General features: G+C 35.9%; 3 protein-coding genes and 1 non-coding gene across 4 annotated transcripts in view; 1 reads left to right on the forward strand and 3 right to left on the reverse strand.

The window, feature by feature from the left end:
* LOC134843703 (serine/threonine-protein kinase N2-like) overlaps nucleotides 1-10680 on the reverse strand; it is a 234593-nt gene extending 223913 nt beyond the window's left edge. The window contains exon 1 of the mRNA XM_063859940.1: nucleotides 10676-10680. The gene's annotated coding sequence lies outside the window, so the exon portion shown is untranslated. The remainder of the gene's footprint in view (nucleotides 1-10675) is intronic.
* Nucleotides 1-21439, forward strand: part of LOC134844916 (uncharacterized) — a 50899-nt gene that overhangs the window by 23748 nt on the left and 5712 nt on the right. The window contains exons 8-13 of the mRNA XM_063861742.1: nucleotides 1781-2021; nucleotides 2116-2567; nucleotides 2640-2696; nucleotides 4469-4628; nucleotides 10186-10511; nucleotides 10848-11252. Of these exons, the coding sequence (XP_063717812.1) occupies nucleotides 1781-2021; nucleotides 2116-2567; nucleotides 2640-2696; nucleotides 4469-4628; nucleotides 10186-10511; nucleotides 10848-11252 (1641 nt within the window). The remainder of the gene's footprint in view (nucleotides 1-1780; nucleotides 2022-2115; nucleotides 2568-2639; nucleotides 2697-4468; nucleotides 4629-10185; nucleotides 10512-10847; nucleotides 11253-21439) is intronic.
* On the reverse strand, nucleotides 7508-9845 carry LOC134844268 (uncharacterized). The gene is made up of 4 exons (XM_063860862.1): nucleotides 9396-9845; nucleotides 9218-9323; nucleotides 8591-9007; nucleotides 7508-8489 (listed from the first exon to the last, which is right to left on the reverse strand). The coding sequence occupies exons 1-4, from the start codon at nucleotides 9521-9523 to the stop codon at nucleotides 7533-7535; spliced, it is 1608 nt and encodes a 535-aa protein (XP_063716932.1). The 5' UTR covers nucleotides 9524-9845; the 3' UTR covers nucleotides 7508-7532.
* On the reverse strand, nucleotides 19340-19421 carry Trnal-aag (transfer RNA leucine (anticodon AAG)). Its single transcript has one exon. It is a non-coding gene; the product is annotated as a tRNA-Leu (tRNA).

Genomic DNA, 21439 nt, shown 5'->3' on the forward strand with positions numbered 1-21439 from the left:
TGAAATTTTTTTCACGCTGAAGATTGATTTTTTTGCGGTTTTTTTATTCTTTTTTTAAACATTTGCGAGAGCAAGTGTCTTGTAATCGTGAACTAGACTTTCCCCATGAACTTTTTCCATGAACAACTTTTTTTTACAAGTCTTACCTGCTTTGCTTCTCATATTTGCTGTATTATTGAACAGATCTTTATAAGTGAGGTCCGTTCCCACTTGGCATAGAGGTAAACCCGTCGCCTGTGCATCCTAAGGCGAGGGGTACGAGTCCCGAGTGGACATTTTTTTTCTGTAAGTATCGTTGGTCTGCTCAAATTTTGTCTGCTTAGCTGATATAACACGGGTTTTGCTTGTGTTGTAAGCAACCTTCATCGTAGTTGCAACTGTTGTGCATTGTAGTTGCAAGGGGGATTTAAAATTCTAGTTTTTTAAATAAATTTTTTTCGGCTTAACTTGTGTCTGCTTTAGGATTGACGGCTTTGTTTCCTCGTAAGTTATGTTCCCTTGCTAATTAAACTTGCGAAGCAAAGTGTATTAGTACTAACTTTCTTTTTTTCCAACCTAAGTCGCAAGTATTGGTGCCATTTTTGGGGCACTTTTACAGCTTTTTGATATCATGTGCTTTGGCATTTGATTAGTAAAAAGTTAACATAGCTGATGCTTTTAATTCATCAAACGAAGCGAAAAAAAATATTGATTTCAAACAGCAGTTCAATGATAAAAAGCTCGATTTCAGAAATTTTCCAACTCATTTTTTGAAACGCATAATTTATACATAATTTGGCTTTATGCTTTCCAATTAATTACATGCAAAATTGTGTTGCTGCATCGAATTGGCAATTTATTAGCATATATAGCTGCGTTATTGGTGGCTAGTTTTTGGAGATTTTAAGCAACCGTGGCTGAGTGGTTAGTGCGTGAGACTCAAATTTGCTAGGTCGCAGATTCGAATTCGACACGTAGCTGAGTTTTTGCTAATTCGAGGCTTATATCTACTGTTTCCTGTTTCATTTGGTAGAGCTACTTTTTGGTCGTGTTGTCGAAAGTAAGCGCAACTTTGCCTGTGTTGAGTTTTCAAGTTTGTGTAATGTTTGCCTAGAATGGACTCCTATCGAGTCATAAGAAAATTTAAAATCAACATTAAAGCAATTTTATTTGTTTTTTATTTTCCATTTTTCGACTTGCTTCGCTTCGGCTTTGTGTCCCCTATCAAACTGCAAAATTTTAAAGGTGACGGAAAACGTGAATAACTTAAAGTTCATAAATGGACTTAAATTTTCTGAATTCCCAGCTGAATATAAAAATGTTTAATTGATCCAATTTTCTCAAATTGAGATAACTGTATCCCCAGGAATTTAACTCCCTTTTGATACTACTTCACCGCATCCATTTTTGACTGATTGACCTCCTGCAAACTTGCGCCAATATTTTCTAAACGTGAGGGGGAGTGCGCCAAAAAACGCAATGTTTCAACCAACATTTTGCAAAAAAAACCCAAAAATGAAATTTTTGACCCATTTTTTCGATAATTTGCCAGCGGCTGAGAATTTTTGTCTAAATGGGCTGTTTTTGGTGAGCTAGGATAATCCATTTGGTCGACCTTAAGAAAAGTTTGACGAATTTTTCACAAATTTTTCTAAAATGAAACCCCCACCCTAGAGAAAATCCTAGATCTGCCTCTGGAAGGCCATATTTTCAAAAAGCAGCTAATTTTCGCTTGGAAATGAAAAATCATGATTCTTAATATCTAGATATATCAATTAAATCGTAAATTTTGAATTAACAGATGGAGTCATAAAGAGTGTGAGAAACTCACTGAAGAACATTGCGACCTTATCAAAGTCATGATGAACAGAACTCAATCGTCTAATAAGACATCCCAAGACTATCTCAACGATGAGAACCCTTCCACGGCTTCTGATTGCATTCCATTGGCTTTGAAGAATGTGCGCTTCAATTTCCAGTGTTTGGACTGCACAGAAGACGAAACTAGCTCGTGGCTGTATAAAGTTCAAGGGTTTCTCAGGGTAATCTTTTTTACGCTTTCCACTAGTTAAAAATTCAGATCGTTTTACCCAGTTTTTTGACAATTTTTTTATTCCTAGGTTTGTTTCATTTTAGGTGAACTTAAAGAACATTCTGGCCTGTTTATTGCGGAATAAGAAATGCCATCACTTGGTTGCGGTGAAACCGGCATCCTCTGCTGACGAGCGCAAACTGGTTCTGAATGATGAAAAGAAAAAAAGTGCCGAGTCACGAAGCAAAGAAATAGGATTGAGGACTCTTGTGGCGTCGACCAAAAATGGCGACTTCAACTCGCTTTTAGAATTCCATCAAGCTGTTATGGGGATTGTAACGTTTAGTGTTGAAGTGCAAAGCAAGTTCATACATTTGACGGATGAATTTACGAAATCTTATTTCTATGAGCTGAAGAGGAATTTTCCGTTTTTTGAGGCACCCCTTATTGATGTATACAAGATTCAGAAAGAGTTGAGGCAAAAGAGAACTGCAGCTGGAAGTATTATGAACTCTGTTGGAAGTCAGAAAAGTGTTCAAGTTGTAAACGAGCACTGGTAAGTGCATTTGTCTTAGCGATGAAATAAATTTTCGATAAAACGGTGCTAAAAAGTTCAAACTGTTTCCAGCTATGCTTTGTCAGGAGCGCGCATGTTCGATCCAAATGCAGTTGATCAAACCTCAAAGTAAGTACCTCGCTGCTCATTGAAATTATAATTCTGGTTACGTTTGAGTTTCAAAATCAAGTGACGTTTCCGTCTTAAAGTTGAAGTTGTTTCGAAGAACAGATATGTGCTGGTTTTTTTTTTCAGACCAATTTCCAAAATATTATGTCATCCCTGATCAGGGGTGGATTCAGGGGGGGGGGGGGGTGCAGGCCTTCCTCAGGGATTTTACTCCCTGCCGACCGAAAGGGTCCTCCCTTTTGGACTATTTTGAGATATTCATATTTGGTGACGGACCCTAAGAATTTTCTAAAGGGGCCTTTGGCGCCAATATATACTAAGTTTTTATACTTAAGAATTTTCGAAAGGCGCCTTTGGCGCCAATATATACTAAGTTTGAGAGTGGAGCGCGCGCCAAAAAGTGCTTAAAAACGCTTTTTTGGCCTGTTTTTTCAAAAGTTTGCATGCGGCGCAGAAAATTTGGTCAAAATACGGTATTTTAAGTGCTTTGGGCGAGCTCGGAAAACCAATTTGGTAGACCTAAAAAAAACGAGGAAATTTTTGAAAATTTGAAAATCCCCCTTCGAGAAAATCTTAGATCCGCCCCTGGTTCTTTTTGGACCTCGCAGGGTGCGCACACCACTATATTAACCTACCACGAGTCTACTTAAACTGCTCGTTTTATACTCTGATGATGAAAGGTGAAAGGCGAATTTTGTATGAGTCGCGAATTGTCACACACTATGAAGTCGTTCCAAAATGAATTGAATTGAGGCAAAAAGCTAATTGACTTATGAAGATTCATGAACGTGGTGAAAAATCTTTTATAGGTCTTGGTGATTTTTTGCAGGAAAATTTGTTCAAGCTGAAAATTGGTTTTTGGCAGTTTGACTTTTGATTTTTTTTAACTTCACATCATTTGTTTTATTGAAAGGAAGACAAACTACACTATCGAACAGCGAAAGTATAAAAGTAGCAAAAAACGTGATCAATTTCTAGTTTCGAAATTGGATTTTAACTTGCAGATTTCCTAGCGGAATAATACGTTTAGGTATTGATTCAGTTTGCTCAAATTGGAGTATTTTTATCAATAAAGTTTCGATCATAAGTTGTTCTCGAAATTAAAAGAGTTTTAAGACCACATTTTTTTTGAAATTCGAAAGTTGAAGTTTTTCAAATGACGAAGTTGCAGTTTTCGTTCATGGTTCTTTTCCAACTGTCTGTTTGCTATGTTTAATCCTATTAAAGACTCTAATTTTAACACGTAGAATTTGATCTTATCGGCCTAAAGTTCACAGTTTGTGAATATTTAAATTACTAAAAACTGTTTGCGACCAGTTACCTTATCGAACAGTGAAAGTATAAAAGTAGCAAAAAACCTGATCAATTTCTAGTTTCGAAATTGGATTTTAACTTGCAGATTTCCTAGCAGAATAATAAATTTAGGTATTGATCCAGTTTGCTCAAATTGGAGTATTTTTATCAATAAAGTGTCAATCATAAGTTGTTCTCGAAATTAAAAGAGTTTTAAGACCACAAAAGAGTTTTAAGACCACAGTTTCAAGTTTTTCAAATAACGAAGTTGCAGTTTTCGTTCATGGCTCTTTTCCAACTGTCTGTTTGCTATGTTTAATCCTATTAAAGACTCTAATTTTAACACTTTTGATCTTATCGGCCTAAAGTTCACAGTTTGTGAATATTTAAATTACTAAAAACTGTTTGAGACCAGTTAAAGGGCAGTTGGAACATTCAGGGTTTTGCCGTGATTTACGAGCAGTCTTGTTTTCTTTTAGTTACATCAACGAAAACCGAGAACTTGTGATATCAACAAGTTCTAGTACCTTTGACGCGGCTTCGAATAGCATTGGAGAAGCAAGCAGTGCCCGAAAAAAGCTTGGCGATGACAAAAGACCATGCCAATTGTGCATGTCAAAAGGAGACAGACCCGAAAAGGTGAGTGGAAAAGTCGGCTATCTATATATCTAGTTAAATTGATTAAGCTGAATATTGAGTAAATTTTGAACCAGTCGTGAATCTGGGATATGGCTTGAAACCAGGCATAGATTCAGGGTTTCTCGAAATTAAAAGAGTTTTAAGACCACCAAAGAGTTTTAAGACCACAGTTTCAAGTTTTTCAAATAACGAAGTTGCAGTTATCGTTCATGGCTCTTTTCCAACTGTCTGTTTGCTATGTTTAATCCTATTAACGACTCTAATTTTAACTTTGAACAAGAGAGAATATTCGGGAGCTGAGATGAATTGAAACCCGGGGTGGATCTGAGAAATTATGGAATAGAGTTGACTTTACACCAACTGGTAGACTCAAGATTTTTAGCAGTTGAGAGTACTCTGAAATAGAGATGTATCTGGGATTTTTGACAGTGGAATTGACTTCAATTCTCGGTCGAATCTGGGATTTCGGAAGTTGAATAGACTGTAAACAGGAATGTGTTCGGAATTTTTGGGTCAGAGGAGCTTTGAATTTGAACCGGGCATGAATCCAGGTTTTTTGGGAGTGGAATTTATTTTGAACTTCAGTGGAGCTCACATTAAACCTGGGGCACATCTAGATTTTTCTAGAGAGATGATTTTGAACCAACGCCTGATGTAGGATTTTCGTGGATGCATTTGACTTCTAAGCCAGGGTGGATCTGGGATTTCCGTGGGCGTAATAGACTTAACACCAGGGGCTAATCTTGGGTTTTCGTGGGCAGAATTCATTTTGAACCAATGGTAGACATCGGCGGTTGTCCATAAAAAGCATGAAGTTCAAATTTGTCAAATGAAACTACAATGTAAGTTAGTTTAAAATTGTACCTAATTTAGGTAGTGTACATGTAAATTGACAGTTTGAAGCGTTTTTATGGTTCTGCTAACTGGGATATGTAAGCGAGCTGGCCACTTGGTCCAAAATTTTGAATGGAATAAGAAAGTTGAACCAGGATCCAGTATTCCTTCTGACGAATGGCGGTAATACAGTTTGTTGAACAAGAGAGGGTTTACTATCGAACAGAGAATCATTCCATAAACCGTAATTAAGTTCGCATCCAAAATGCTCGGTTGCCATCGGTATTTTATGCTATTTTATCTGCAAGAATAGATGTGGAGGAATTGATTTGATCTGAAGTGTACTTGTAGTCGCGAACAAGACATTTTTCCCGTAATGAAACTTTTACAAATTGATTGATTTGATTTGAAGTGTACTTGTAGTCGCGAACAAGACATTTTTCCCGTAATGAAATTTTACAAATATGTTAGAAATTGACCTTGATTTGGGGACCAAGTGTACTTGTAGTCGCGAACAAGGCATTTTTCCCGTATTGAACTTTTACAAATCTGTTAGAAATTGACCTTGCTGTTGTGGAAATTCGGTAACTTCCAAGCCCTTCCTATTTGGTCTAGAGATGTTTTGAGGTTAAAAGGAAGTGCTTGTTGGAAATCCCAAAAAAATGAGGTTCGAATACCAGGTGTGAACTAGTTTTTTACGAATAATTTTTTCTGCAAGAACTTGAATCCTTGTCTGCTCAATCGCCTACTTTTTTTGCTTTCCAAAGCATGGATTTTCTTGAAGGCTCAGGGAGATCAACTTTTTAAGAGTTGTATCTAAGGTTTGTAAAAATACAGTTAATAGACTTTTCGGCTGAAGGGTTCCTTATATGTCGATCCGTTTAGCTGCCTCATTTAGGTCTTTTAAAGGGCGAAATCAGTTTGAGAATTTTTTAAAAGAGTTTTAAAATGCTGTAATATTTTACAGAAGTGTATTTATACATATTAATGCATTTATGAATGCTTCTAGGTATATATGTACTATTTGAGTTCAATTAAATTTCATCTGCTGAAGGTTAGCTAAATTGCGCTCTCCGATTACAAAAATCTAAAGGTAACGAAAAACGTGATCGGCGTCTAGTTTTGAGAGTGGAATTTAATATTCCGATTTCCAGGCGGAATGTAAATTTTATCTAATGATCCATTTTTCTCAAATTGATTTTATCAAAAAATTTCCATCATAAATTTTTCTTGAAATTCAAAGAGCTGTAAAGCTCTATGTTTTATACTTTGACATTGTAAAGACGGCGTTTTTTTTCAAGAAAACTGGACAGTTTTTAAGATGAACGTAGTGAAAACTCTCTTATAGGTCTTGCTGATTTTTTAGTTTTTTTTCAGGAAAAGTCCTAAAATTTGTTCACGCTCAATTTTGATTATTCGCGGTTTGACTTGTGATTTCTTTTTAAGTTCAGTGCATTTTTATTGTTAAAAGGAAGGCAAACTCCACTTTTGAACAGCAAATTGTAAAGGTCACCTAAACCGTGATCGACTTCTAATTTTGAAAATGGAAATTGATTATCTGATTTCCCAGCAAAATAAAAGTTTTACCTATTGATCCAGCTTTCTCAAACTGGGTTAAATTTTTTTAAAAGGTGTCCATCATAAATTGTTCTACAAATTCAAAGAGCTTTAAGGCCATCTAATTTTTAATTCGAAATTCAATAGTTAAAGATTTTAGAAAAAAAAAACAAGTCGTTTTTTTTCAATTTTGCGTTCATTGACTCAGAATTGCAATACTGAGTCACATCGGAATTGCCACACTAATTCACATCAACTTATAAAGATTTTTGCTTCGGCTGTGTGAAATTTATTCGACAGCGTACTCATGCAAGGGCCATATCGCGTGATGCGAATTTTGGCAATAAAATCAACATTTGAAAGTCTGGTTGGTATGTCGAAAATGTCTAGGGCTTTATTAAGCTTGAGTGATCTTGTTTTTAATCATTGAGAGCAAATCATTCCCAAAGATTTTTCTTTCAAACTTGAATTCATCAGGAAAATTAACACAATATTCTACAGATGTCTAATAGATTAATTGACCAAAGGTTGGGATGTACTTTTACTGCTTGTCGTACATTGGCTGAAGAATTTACTGAGGAAATTAGAGAATCCAGGTTTCCTCCAAGTATCCTGCTGTTTGCCACGTCTCGGTTTCAATTGGTCCAGTTCCAATCGAATAGTCGGCCTCCGTTGTCTATCGATAGTATCATACACCTCGAACCAGAACAGGTCCATAGCGTTATGTGTTAGATGTGCTTCAGAGAAAGGGTACTGAATTTGTCTCCATTCTTTTTTAAACGCTCCTAGTTCTACCCATTTAAGAAGACTTGTAGACGGAGTACTTCCGTTTAGATATCCATTTTGGTAGTCTGTCACCAGTTTTACTAGGCCTGTCATACTTTGGTTGCAGTTAAGGACGAACGTTGCGATGTCGCTTTTCTCGGAGAGGTTCATACTGCTTCCAAGAATCATTATTGCTTCAGCTTTGTGGTAACTTTTCAGTTGGGCAAATTTTTCACGCTGTTTTTCCATCGACTCACGAGAATCAATTTTGAAGGGCTCTATGTGAATTTTAACTGGTTTGTCTATCTTACTGTCCTCTGTGAAAATTGATTGGTCAATTGGACCGCCTCGTGTTAAGTGTTGGTGCACACACAGAATAACCGAATACTCTGGAAGACTTTCTCTTCTCTCAAGAATGCTGCCATATTTCTTGCGTAGTTCCTGCTCTTTTCGAATGCCTCTTTTGTACTGAATTCTCTGCTTCGCCCTTTGGAATAGAGGTGCTTTTTGATCACTGTTGGTGATAGTTTTCACAACTTGTTTCCAGAATGACATGTACTCTTCTGTAAGCAGCGGACTCTGGTCTCTGCGATTGCAAGGGTAGTTAAACATCTTGTACTGGAACTCGGTGCCGATGTTGTTCTCTCGTTTCCATGTCTCTATGTCTATGTTACGTTGTTGAAAAAGCTCTACCGATTGGTCGGGCTGAAAAAAAATACTAGATTCGAAAAAATTGAAACATATTAGTTGTGATGCAATTGATCGAAAAAAACTTAGCATAACGAGCAAGCACAAAAAAATCTTACCAATGAAACTCTTGTAGAATAGTCCATGACAATTAGTTTCTTCCCCGTGTAAATCAAATGTTGTACTGCTTGGATGCCAAATACATTAAGAAACGTCTTCAATTCCACTTCTTGATTTGATTTTTCGCCAGCGTAAACCAAAAGAACACCTTGAGCATTACTCAAATCATTTTTGAATTTCTCGAAAACAGTTCTGGAAACTTGACCCGGCGTTGAATGCGTATTTGATCCAGTTGCCTCGGAAATTAAGTTTTCCATAACTTCACAGGTAATCTTCAGGTGGTAAGATTTCCCATCGTCTCCTTGTATTTTGAGAGATTTGAACTCCACTAATGGTTCAGGTCGCTTTTTGATCAAGCCTTTTGCATAAAAAATGGCCAATGTGCATTCGGTGGTGTCGTTATTGCGAGAACTTGTCTAAAAGTTGAAAGTTTTTTTTTAATATATACGAAGTGTGCGAATAAGTTTTCACTTTCTTGTGAAAAAGTTAAGGTTATGTTAATTTTTTCAGTAAGAAGATTCAATTTGTTGACGCTCAAACTTTAGGTTAATTTTTTCGCTGAGTTCATCAACACTTTTCAAATGTCTTTTAGCTTTGTTGATTTGGTTAAAGTGAAGATGACTAACTTGAGATGCCTTTGTGGTTTTTCGAAAGGAATTTTTGCTGCGCGTCTTTCTAGATGTCTCTGGGCTAGCAGAAATATCTTGCCTGCTGGTTTTGACAAAATCGAAACTAAAAACACTGAAGTTTAATTTGAAATTCTTGATGATAATTTTGAACTTGATTGAAACTTAGAAATCTTACTCTTCAACATGAGCGATTTGACTGCTCGAATAAACTGTGCTCTGCTTTGAGGGGTATGCAGCTTTGCTTGAACGCAGCCCCATTGACAAATCCAGGTCAGCATTCCAAGAGGTATTTAATCCAGACATTACACTAGCACTTGCACCAATAGCCAAGGCGTCTCGTTGAATTAAGTCTCGAGATTTTCGAGGTGTTATTGGAGTTTCTGGAATCAGTATGTTCTTAACAGAATTTGGACTGTTATAATCTTCTGACTCGGATTGGTTTTCCTTGCTGTTTACCCTAATGTTGATGGAGCGGCGAGTTTGTCTGACATCATCATATATTGTGTCTCTTCGCCACAAGATTGCTGATGTGAAGCCAGAGTTTGTCTTTCAAATGACATATTTGATCTTGATTCCTTTTAAGATGGCAACTGTTTGAAGCTCTGATTGACTGACGACAGTTTTGTTTCGGTTTGATGTTATTTTGGAACCATTGTGCAATTTGAATTTGATGTTTGCCTTGATTTGCAATCAATCTTTTGTGTTGATATTAGGCTTTGTTTTCTATTGTAAGGATATTTTTACCATGGTTTTGTAACAAGACAAACAGGGAGGTCATGTGGTTTATGAAATTGGTTAGTTCTAAATAATGAAATTTAATGCATACATGTTTACTGGAAAGTTGAAGTTCAGTTTAATCTTTGCGTTAAGATAAGAGATAAAAGTAATTGTTCAATTTTTTAAGCTTTACGGTGTAATATAGCAAATACGTTTTGCGAATTCTAAATTTTGTCGTCTGTTTTCAGCTGGAAGGCCGACTGATGTACTGTGGTCAGGACGAATGGGTACATGTGAACTGCGCTGTCTGGTCGAGCGAAGTGGACGAATGTGAAGCCGGATCTGCCAGTCTTCGCAATGTGTTCGCAGCCATTCATCGTGGCAAGTCCATGAGATGCGACTTCTGCAAAGAGCATGGTGCAACAATAGGCTGCGCAGTTAATCAGTGCAATGTGCAATACCATTTCACGTGTGCGAGACAGACCAACTTTGTGTTTTTGGCATGTGGGAAGACATACTGTCTACAACATAGACATGTTCCAAATGCTGACCAAATAGTAGTGAAAGACTTCAGGTTAGAAAAAACTGTTCTTGGTCAGTTCAGGTCAATTTGCAGTTGTGAACATTTTCAGTTATCGCGTTAAGTTAATATGATCTCAGTTGGAGTCTTTAATTCGTACTCGTTAATAAAAATGATCGATGATCTAGCTTTCCTGAGGAACTATGTTGTAAGCATTCTTTAATAAGTTATCTGAAAAGAAAGGGTGCACGCTTTACTGAAACCCTCGATTTCAGCGTCACCATTAATCTGATGTATTGAAATTCTCGTCTAAGCTTATGCGTTTATGCTGACAGGCTTTTTATGGATAATGATAATTTAAAGAGTAATCAAATTCTTTCGTTGTTACAGGGTGCGCAGACGTGTTCATGTGGATCTGGAGGAAATCAGATGGAAAAAGAAAGGCGTTAATAATGACCCGTTGTCTAGCTCAGTCAAAAACATAACATTTAATCACAATTGTTCCTCTCAAACTACCGGATTGAACTCTACATCAGTTGCAGATGAGCGAAACAACAACGCAATAGTTTCTGATGTTCCACTGTCGACACAAAACAATTCGTCTCATAATCAATCAAGTTTGTTCTCTAATGCCCAACTGAACCTGAAAGACGTGAGATTACAAGTGGGGTCTTTGAGAGTGGAAAGTGTTTGTGGAACAAAGAGTGAAAAGAGCAATAAGCTTAATGCAAATCCACTGTCGTCCTTGTCTGATACAAAAAACGCTATTATACCAGTATCATATGAAGCAACGAGGTGAGTTTCTTTAAGATATGCTTTACAAATTACCAGAGAATTTCATTTTAGTGGCCTGTGGTTAGGCTCCAGTATATTCTAGAGAAAAAAGTAATGCAACAAAATTTTTCTCTTAAAGCTTGTGATCACTAGAAACTTTTATTCTGTGTGTGAAAACATCACGTTGTAAGCATGCTTCTGGCCTGATTCGAATGAAATCTACCTACATTGAGCCCCTAAAATAAGAGAAACTAAATTAATGAAACTTTGTTATGGAACATACCAGTAAGTACTTTAAACTTTTGTTTCAATTTCTGAGATTCATATTTAAACCGCTTGTGGTTTTAAAGTTCAAATACCCACGTAATTTTTGGCTCACTGGCTGCTCCGTAAAAGCTTTTTTTTTTGTGGTGGTTGTATTTCTCAGGTTTTTTTTTTAAATTTGACATTTTTGAATGTAACCAATGTAATCATTTTTTATGAAAAATATTTTACTGTAGTTTCCTATTCCTACTTTTTTCGACTGTTAATTTTGTCTCATCTTTTATTCACAAGATTTTTTGCTAAGATTCGTTTTGTTGAAGTGATGAGAAAGTTCGATTCGAATCTGTGTTTATTTTTGCTGCATTGTTCTATATCTTGGTATCTGATTTATTGGTAGCTAGTTGTTTTAATCTGAAAGGTCGGGGGTTTTTTCCGATACAAAACAGAATTTCCTCTTAATATATTTTTAACTTTCTTCCACTTTTTGGCCATTTAGAGCTACTTTTTGCCGTTTTCTTGCTTGTTTTTTTTTTGAAAAGTGGAGATTTGCCTTTAGTTTATTCCTTTATTGTCTTAATTTACTAAATCTGATTTTTGTAATTTCATTTTTTCGGGCTATCTTATATGTTAAACGAAAGTATTTGGACGCAGTATATTAGCTTTTTATCAAGCGGAACCTTTAAGAAGGTTAAGATCAGAAAATTTACGAATCATTGAGAGCAACCATCGAGCAACCAAAGCTTGAAAGGCATTCAGGCAAGAACTTTCTAGTTTTTTCAATCATTTTGATGTCTGGAAAATTCTAGAATTCTTGTTGGAAAAATTCTGAAGCTCCAAGCAAGATGAACTCGATTCAAGTCAATTCTAGTTAGTACCTTCCCCTTTTTTGTCCATACTTTTGCGTTTACGGATTTATTTCAGTCTGAAACGAATCAGCTAAAAACAGCAACCATCATGCTCAGAAAAATTAATTTTTCGCTAAGGGATTCGCGATTTATGAAATAACTTGGAATTTTTCCAAGTGTCTTAGCCTGAATAGCTTGCTTAGAAAAACGTAGCGTTTTGCGAACCGGTTTATTCTACTAAATTACTTGAATATTTTCAAGTTTCATAGCTTGAATGAATAGCTTGCTTGAAAGCTTGAACTTTTCGTCAACCGATTCAGCCAATGAATTGGCTTGAAATATTTTAAAGCTTCGCAATCGTAGCTTGGATAGCTTGCTGGGAAAAACTTCTTGTGAACTGATTCGGTCTATAAAACAACTGGAAATGTTTCTTCACTGGAAAAGTTTTTTCACTGAAATAGCGTTCTGAAAAACACTAAATTTTTCTTCATCCGATTCGCTTCATTAAATAACTTGAAAAGTTTTGTAGCTTGAGCAGCGCGCTTAAAAAATTTGATGTTTTGCAGATCGATTTGCTCTATGAAATTATTTGAAATGTTTTTGTTTTATTGCTTGATTGGCTTCAATATAAAAACTTTTCTTCATTCCATTCGCTTCCATTCAAAAAATTCATAGCTTGCTTGAATAATTGCTTAGATTTTTTTGAACTTTTCAAAACCGATTTGATCTATGAAATATATTAAAATATTTCAAAGTTTTGTCGGTTGAACAGCGTGTTTTAGAAAAACTTGATTGTTTGCTGAGTGATTTGCTCTATAAAATATTTTGAAGTGTTTCAAAGTTTTTCGCTTTAAAGCCTGCATAGAAAAACTTGATTTTTTTTCTTGCGAATCAGTTTGCTCTATGGAATAACAAGAAATATGTATGAGTTTCATCGCTTAAATGGCTCCAATAGAAAAACTTCTACTTTTTGCAATCGGACTCCTTTCAAGAAAAGTTTTTCATTGCTTGAATATTTTCTCTAAGAAAACTTTTTGCTAAATGATTCGTTCTAAGAACCAATTTGAAATATTTCATCAAAGTTGCGTTGCTTAAATGGTTCCAATAAAAAATAGCTTCACTATCTGAATTGCTTCGTGAAAAACTTGAAATGTCTCAAAGTTTGATAGCTTAGTTAGCTTACTTCGAAAAACTGAAATTTGCTCCATGAATTAACTTCAAACATTCAAATTGTCATTGCTTGAATAGCGTGCTTTGAAAAACTTCAACTTTTCTCGAACTGATTTGAACTGAATTTGAAAGTTTTATGACCGATTTTTGATATTTCTTAACTTTAAATTGTTGGAATTCTCCTTGCTTGTATAACTTGATCAGAACAAGAAGTAATTTTTTGCAATCCGATTGATCAATTGAGACGGGCTTGCTAGTTTGCTTTATTTGCCTCAATCGTTCCGGCTTAATGACCTAATTTTGCGTTGTTTACGGTTAAAAAGTTTCAAAACGACAACGTTTTTGCTTTCGGCTCAATGAGAGTTTGCCTAACTATAGTCGTACTAGTTCCTTCTCGATGACTGTTTCTGATGACTTATTTAATGCCCTTGATTGTGTTTCTGGACCTGTTTTCTTCAATTAGAACATCGTTTCAGCCGAAGTTTTGAAATTGTTGTTTTTTGTGTGGTATCTGTTTGCGTGGTTTCACAAGTGGAAATAGCTAATTTTTTGCCTAGCAAAACATTTTTTGAAAAAGACAGGCCGATAATGACGTTCTGAATTTTTCTTAAGATTTAGGCCAAATTAGTTTTGCGCGCGCGGTTTTCAAAATAAGCCGAATTTGAAGTCGAAGGCGCCTGTAAAAGCTAACGGCTAGTAGGCCAAAAATACATATCGTAAAATTGTACCGAAGAGGGATTATTTGGGCTCTTAGAGTGTCGAATTTAGACAGATAGCCCCCCCCCCCAATCGCCTCTGTTACGAACACTTGTGGGCAGTTGTTGTTTTCAACGTCTTTCCGAAGCTCTTCGAAAGTAGTCCTGAGATCGAGAGCCTAGTTGTAAAAAGTTGAGGTTAAACCAGTCATGGGCCCTAATGTGTGACAATCAAAATGATCAGATGATCCTATCAGTTGGCTTTCCAATATTTATAGCTTTAGACATTATGAAGTTATAATACTGAAGTTTTGCAGTTGGACGTCCAAAGGAGAAACGTTGATTTTGATTTGGCTTTTTTGGAGATCTATTATTCTGGTTACGTTAAAACCGTACAAATATATTAGACATATCTTAAAAAATAACCAAGTGCCGAAAATGAGACGCCTATCTCGAATTGTTAATTAATTAAAATGTTACCATTCAGAAACAAGTGTGATAGAGGGAGTCCCAGAAATCTGACAGAACCCCTAATGAAAATACTGTGTCTTTACACTTGCTGAGCAAAGTGTATAAGGGCGAACTTTCTTCTTTTGGTGGCAGTTTTGAATAGGCTGCGGTAGCAGTATAATATGTGCTTTGATATTTGATTTTAAAAAAGTTAACAACTAATGCATTTTTAATTTAAGTGAACCAAAAAAGCTTTTTATTTCAAACAACAGTATAATGTGAAAAAGCTAGATTTCAGAAATTTTCCAACTCAAGGTATCTCGCAACTTTTTTGAAATGCATAATTTATACATAATTTGGCTTTATGCTTTCCAATTTGTTATATGCAAAATTGTGTCTTTTTGTATTTGGTGCTACTTTTGCTGCATGGAATTGGTAATTTAATAGCATATGTACCTGCGTCATTGTAGGCTAGGTTTTGGGGATTTTATGCATCCGTGGTTAGTGCGTGAGACTCAAATGGGCTATGACGCAGATTCGAATCCGACAGGTAGCCGAGTTTTTGCTAATTCGAGGCCTATTTCTACTTTTGCTTATTTCATTTGATAGAGCTGCTTTTCGGTCGTGTTTTCACAAGTGTTTGCGAAGCGCAGCTTCCCTTCTTTGTTACGTTTTTCATTTTATTGTTTCGGCGAAAGCATTATTTAGCGCTAATGAATGAGGCAGGCTAATTACGGTAAACGTAGTGTTGCGTGATTTTAATCAATTGATTTAAATCATTGATTTAAATCCGATCTTGATTTTAATCAGACGTTTTGTTCGATTCAAATCAAAGATTTTCGATTCAAATCAAAATTTTCTGAGTTTGTGTCGTGTTTCTCCCTCCAATTATACGCTAACTTTTACCTACCAAATTTGGTTCTAAAGGTTCTAAACCAAAATTGAAAGTTGATCAACTGTTTCCATAATACTTTTCGTTTCAACGACTTTTCTACTTTTTTTGATTTTTCTACGGTACTCGGCAGTTTTTGAAAAAATCGGATTTAAAAATAAAAAAATTGATATAAATCAAAAAAATCCGATTCATGTATTTTTTATTTAAATAGTACTTTTATGATACCCTTATCAAACATGGAAACTACCGAGCGGCGCAGTTGTGTAGCAACGGGTGAATGAACAGACTCGCCTTCCGGTCAACTAGCATACATATGAATATGAACTGTTTAATGACTCAAAGAATGCAATGTCGGCTCTCGGTTTAAGTTCGCCCGTGGTTGACAATAATCTTCTCCAATTTTCGCATCATGTCTTACCTGTTGTTGACAAGCTCACAAGAAGTTGACCCACCGTGGTCGTCAGTATTTTTCTGCTTAAGTTGTTTTGACTTTATGCGTTTGAAAAACAGACAATTAGTGTATTAGTCTTTGATTCGAAATTCGACCGATTGCAAATTGTTTTTCACAGGTTGGCAGCAAAACTAGGTATAATCAGCAGTTTAATTAGAGAGCGATAAAAGAGTAGTAAATCAACTTCTATATATATGGAAAGTTAACCGCCTGTTGAGATCTGATCTCGTGATATGACATCGCGCGATATCGCGTGACATCGTGCGATATCCAATCAAGTTCTTATTTTGAACCAAAAAGTGGTAAGTGACTTCTTTATAAAGTGAGAGTTCATTTCTCCGAAACCGAACATTGTTTACTTGTTGACCGGTGGGAGACAAAGAAAGTATGCTCGTTGCGTGCTAGTTTACTTCCCATGGCAAAAATTATTGGGTCTTTTTCCACCCCTTTTCCAACATTTGAATTTTTATTTTCGTTGTCATAATTCAATGAAACTTCGAATGGCGACTATGAAATTTTGGTTTTTCGAAATATGGGGTTAAGTCAAAAAACCCTTTTCCATATAACTGGTCTCGCTCTGTGAAAGCATACCGACCGGTGTCTATTGGCCAAGTTAATTGTTGTATGTGCTTAGATTTAAGGTGATGTGTCGAACCTTTTGTCGCGTTTGATTTTTTAGTTACCCCTCACTTCTACTCATAGTTGTTCGTACTGTGATTACAGCGCAAGATTTAGATCCTATGATAGACGGTATGAGGCAATCCTTCGCCGCAAGCGTAAATTCGTACAGAGCAATAATTAGCAGCCAGCACTGTTATAGTAATTGGGGGATTAAAATAAACGGTGCGAATTAAGCTGGATGTTTTGCGGTGGCTTTGGGGGATTTAAATCCAGTGAGCGAATAAAGAACATATATAGCACCAATTTTTGATGAAGTGCCGAAGTGACATGAATAAGTAGTAAAGATAAGGGTCGTTGTTAGTAATATCTAAAATACCTTGTTCGAGTTCCTTCGTGTCAGTTATCTCTTGCTAATAATTACGAGTAATGAACGTAGTGAGTACTCTTTTATAGGTCTTGCTGATTTTTTGTTTAGCTTTTTTTCAGGAAAGTCTTAAAGTTTGTTCACGCTCAATTTTGAATATTCGCGGTTTGACTTGTTATTTTTTTTAAGTTCAGTGGATTACTGTTGTTAAAAGGAAGGCAAATTCCAGTATCGAACAGCAAAATAGTAAAAGTCACGAAAAACATGATCGGCTTCTAAATTCGAAAATGGAATAGAATTATCAGATTTCCCAGCGAAATAAAGTTAAATCTGTTGGTTTAGTTTTCTCAAATTGGGTTAATTTTAACAAAAAAGTGTCCGACATAAATTGTTCTACAATTTCAATGAGCTCCAAGGCCATCTAATTTTTTCTTCAAAATTCAAAAGTTGAAGACTTTGAAACCACAAGTAGTTTTTTTTGTTTTCTTGCTTATATTACCTTTTCCAATTGTCAGTTGGCTATGTTTTCACTTACTGATATCAATATGTCTTTAAACTTTGTCATGAGCGACGGAGACAGACAGCAACTTGTGCATAAAGGGGGAAACAATCAGTCTAAACCGCCATAACTTTATCGCGAGCAAATCCAGTTAGCCATAGGTTAGCTTCTGTTGTCACCATTGCAGGTGCAAAAGTCAGCATGACCAAATAGCATGGTTACGAAAATAGATTCATTCGAGGAAGAAGTCAATAAATGATTAAAATTGTTTGGCAAATCTTAGGCTTGCGAACATAATGTTTCGAAATAAGCACGTTTTTTTTTTTAATTTTAGTAGTTTTTAATCCAGGTCAAGACCTTTTTTTGTAACTCCAACCTAAAAAAAATTACCATCAGTCTTTTGAAAGAAAAACCTGTTAGAGCGGTTATTAGGAGACAAGATTGTACTGATTTAAAAAAAAAAATTCCAAGGATAAGTCTTGAAATTTGTTCGCTCAGGTGTGGTTTTTCGCTCTTTGACTTGTGATTTTTCAAGTTAACTCCATTTCTTTTTTAAGTAAAAAAAGTCTCCACTATCGAACAACAATAGGTCACAGAATACGTGATAGACGTCTAGTTACGAAAGTAGATTTTAGTTTTTCCACCGAATTAAAATTGTACCTATTGATCTAGTTTTCTCAAATAGGGATCATTGTATCTAAAAAGTGTCAATCAAAAATTGAAACTCAATCAACCTTTTGGCCATATTTTTGTCTTTGAAGTTCGAAAGTTAAATTTTTGTCAAAATATGGTCAGGCAAATGGCTAAGTTTTTTCTTTTTGCTGGCTATGGTCAGGTTTTCTACAGAGAAGCGAACGTCTAGCAGTCATACTAATAGAAGTTTTTGAAGAAATTAAAATTAGCTTGACTGCAAGACGTGGGTGCGTATTCATAGGTTCCAAAATAAAAAATCAGTCCCATAGGTTCCAAAATAAAGAAGCAGTCGCATAAGTTCCAAATCTTTTCAACTGGTCAAAAGACTAAATTAGCCGAGTCTCGGCTTAAGGTCGCCGGTGGGCGCGCTACGCGCGCGTTGCCCTTTCGCGGCGATAACCGGCTCTAAATTTCGTATAGGGTCCTACCCTTTGGTGGCAAGCTCGCAACACGCTGGCGCGGCTGCGGCGGTCACTATTTTGCAGCTTGAGTTTATGCTGGTTGAACAGTAAACAATCGATCCATAAATTTGTTGGCTCAAATTTCAACCAATCAGAATTCAAGAAGATAAATTTTGGAACTTATGCGACTGATTTTTTATTTTGAAACCAATGAATATTGGAACCTATGGGAATTCACCCAAGACGTGCGTTTCTCTGTGCGAAAATTGACCAGATCTCTGTCGCTTTGTGGGAAAAGTCATTCTTGAACGATTGTTCAGCTTGGCGGAACACCTGTTCGGTGATAAACGCAAAAAATTATTGCCGTTACATCTGGCATCTCAAATATTTTTTGAGAATCAACCATGATTTTTAGGATGTCTTTATGATTAATGATATCTTTAATAAAAGTCATTGGCACTAGTATGATAGTCGGCTTCAAAATTTTTGAAAACATGGTTCGCATTTGTTTACTTGCGTTTTTTGAAGTTTTCGCAAAAATTGCGCGGCTGCGGCGGTCACTATTATGCAGCTTGAGTTTATGCTGGTTGAACAGTAAACAATCAATCCATAAATTCGTTGGCTCAAATTTCAATCAATCTGAATTCAAGAAGATAAATTTTGGAACTTATGCGATAGTACCGACTGATTTTTTATTTTGGAACTTAAGGGTCCCTTTGAAGTTGAAGGTTAAAACGAAAAGAAAAAGGAAAGAAAAATCTGATAGGAGTGGGATTCGAACCCACGCATCCGAAGATACTGCGGCCTTAACGCAGCGCCTTAGACCGCTCGGCCATCCTACCGTGGTAAATTGCTCTGATAGGCTGTCTATATAGTAATACAATTGAAGAAAGCATTATAAGACCATTTAACGGTTGGCACATAACTTAACTTTGTAGAATGCAGATTTAGCGAATGCGGCTCGCTTCTTTCTGTGGCGCGGCTTCCCCCCCCCCCCCCCACTTCTGGGGTGTCTTTTTGAGTCTGCCCATGAATCATGCATCATTTCATTATGTTGATCTACTAAAAGACCTATTTTTCACTTGTTGATTAAACGGTGGTCTGCTAAACGATCGGTCCTCTTGTCTATCATAATTGTACCTACGCTCATTCTAAGAAAATAGTAATTAATTTATCAAGCGACGCTGTTCGATCGTTTCAAAGACTTTTCTTCAAAATAGATAACCTAGGTCTTGTACGCTCTTATTTAATGCTTTGATTGTCATCACCGAGACAATAAATTGAACAATTTTGAAAAAGTCCGGTCAATTAGACGGCAGCTGCTAAGATGACAACCAGTAACCACATGATGGGAAATTAAAACGACGCTACAGTTTAATTCTCCTTTTTTCCAGAATTTTTTTCGCTGAAACTCGAACAGTTCGATTTACATGTTTTAATTCTCATTTGTCGTTATAATGTCATGTCATCTAAATGTCTTGTCTTATTTACCTAGCACCAATTTTGAAGCACTATTTGAGGTAACGGGTCAATTTAACATCCTGCGCTCAGATAAACCAAGTTAAGATCCTCTGCCCCAGCATTAATTGAATAATGAACTACGAGTAATGAACGTAGTGAGTACTCTTTTATAGGTCTTGCTGATTTTTTGTTTGCTTTTTTTCAGGAAAGTCTTAAAGTTTGTTCACGCTCAATTTTGAATATTCGCGGTTTGACTTGTTATTTTTTTTAAGTTCAGTGGATTACTGTTGTTAAAAGGAAGGCAAATTCCAGTATCGAACAGCAAAATAGTAAAAGTCACGAAAAACATGATCGGCTTCTAAATTCGAAAATGGAATAGAATTATCAGATTTCCCAGCAAAATAAAGTTAAATCTGTTGGTTTAGTTTTCTCAAATTGGGTTAATTTTAACAAAAAAGTGTCCGACATAAATTGTTCTACAATTTCAATGAGCTCCAAGGCCATCTAATTTTTTCTTCAAAATTCAAAAGTTGAAGACTTTGAAACCACAAGTAGTTTTTTTTGTTTTCTTGCTTTTATTACTTTTTCCAATTGTCAGTTGGCTATGTTTTCACTTACTGATATCAATATGTCTTTAAACTTTGTCATGAGCGACAGACAGCAACTTGTGCATAAAGGGGGAAACAATCAGTCTAAACCGCCATAACTTTATCGCGAGCAAATCCAGTTAGCCATTGGTTAGCTTCTGTTGTCACCATTGCAGGTGCAAAAGTCAGCATGACCAAATAGCATGGTTACGAAAATAGATTCATTCGAGGAAGAAGTCAATAAATGATTAAAATTGTTTGGCAAATCTTAGGCTTGCGAACATAATGTTTCGAAATAAGCACGTTTTTTTTTTTAATTTTAGTAGTTTTTAATCCAGGTCAAGACCTTTTTTTGTAACTCCAACCTAAAAAAAATTACCATTAGTCTTTTGAAAGAAAAACCTGTTAGAGCGGTTATTAGGAGACAAGATTGTACTGATTTTTAAAAAAAAAATTCCAAGGATAAGTCTTAAAATTTGTTCGCTCAGGTGTGGTTTTTCGCTCTTTGACTTGTGATTTTTCAAGTTAACTCCATTTCTTTTTTAAGTAAAAAAAGTCTCCACTATCGAACAACAATAGGTCACAGAATACGTGATAGACGTCTAGTTACGAAAGTAGATTTTAGTTTTTCCACCGAATTAAAATTGTACCTATTGATCTAGTTTTCTCAAATAGGGATCATTGTATCTAAAAAGTGTCAATCAAAAATTGAAACTCAATCAACCTTTTGGCCATATTTTTGTCTTTGAAGTTCGAAAGTTAAATTTTTGTCAAAATATGGTCAGGCAAATGGCTAAGTTTTTTCTTTTTGC

Source organism: Symsagittifera roscoffensis, chromosome 4 (genome assembly GCF_963678635.1).
Source record: "Symsagittifera roscoffensis chromosome 4, txSymRosc1.1, whole genome shotgun sequence".
Classification (NCBI taxonomy): domain Eukaryota; kingdom Metazoa; phylum Xenacoelomorpha; order Acoela; family Convolutidae; genus Symsagittifera; species Symsagittifera roscoffensis.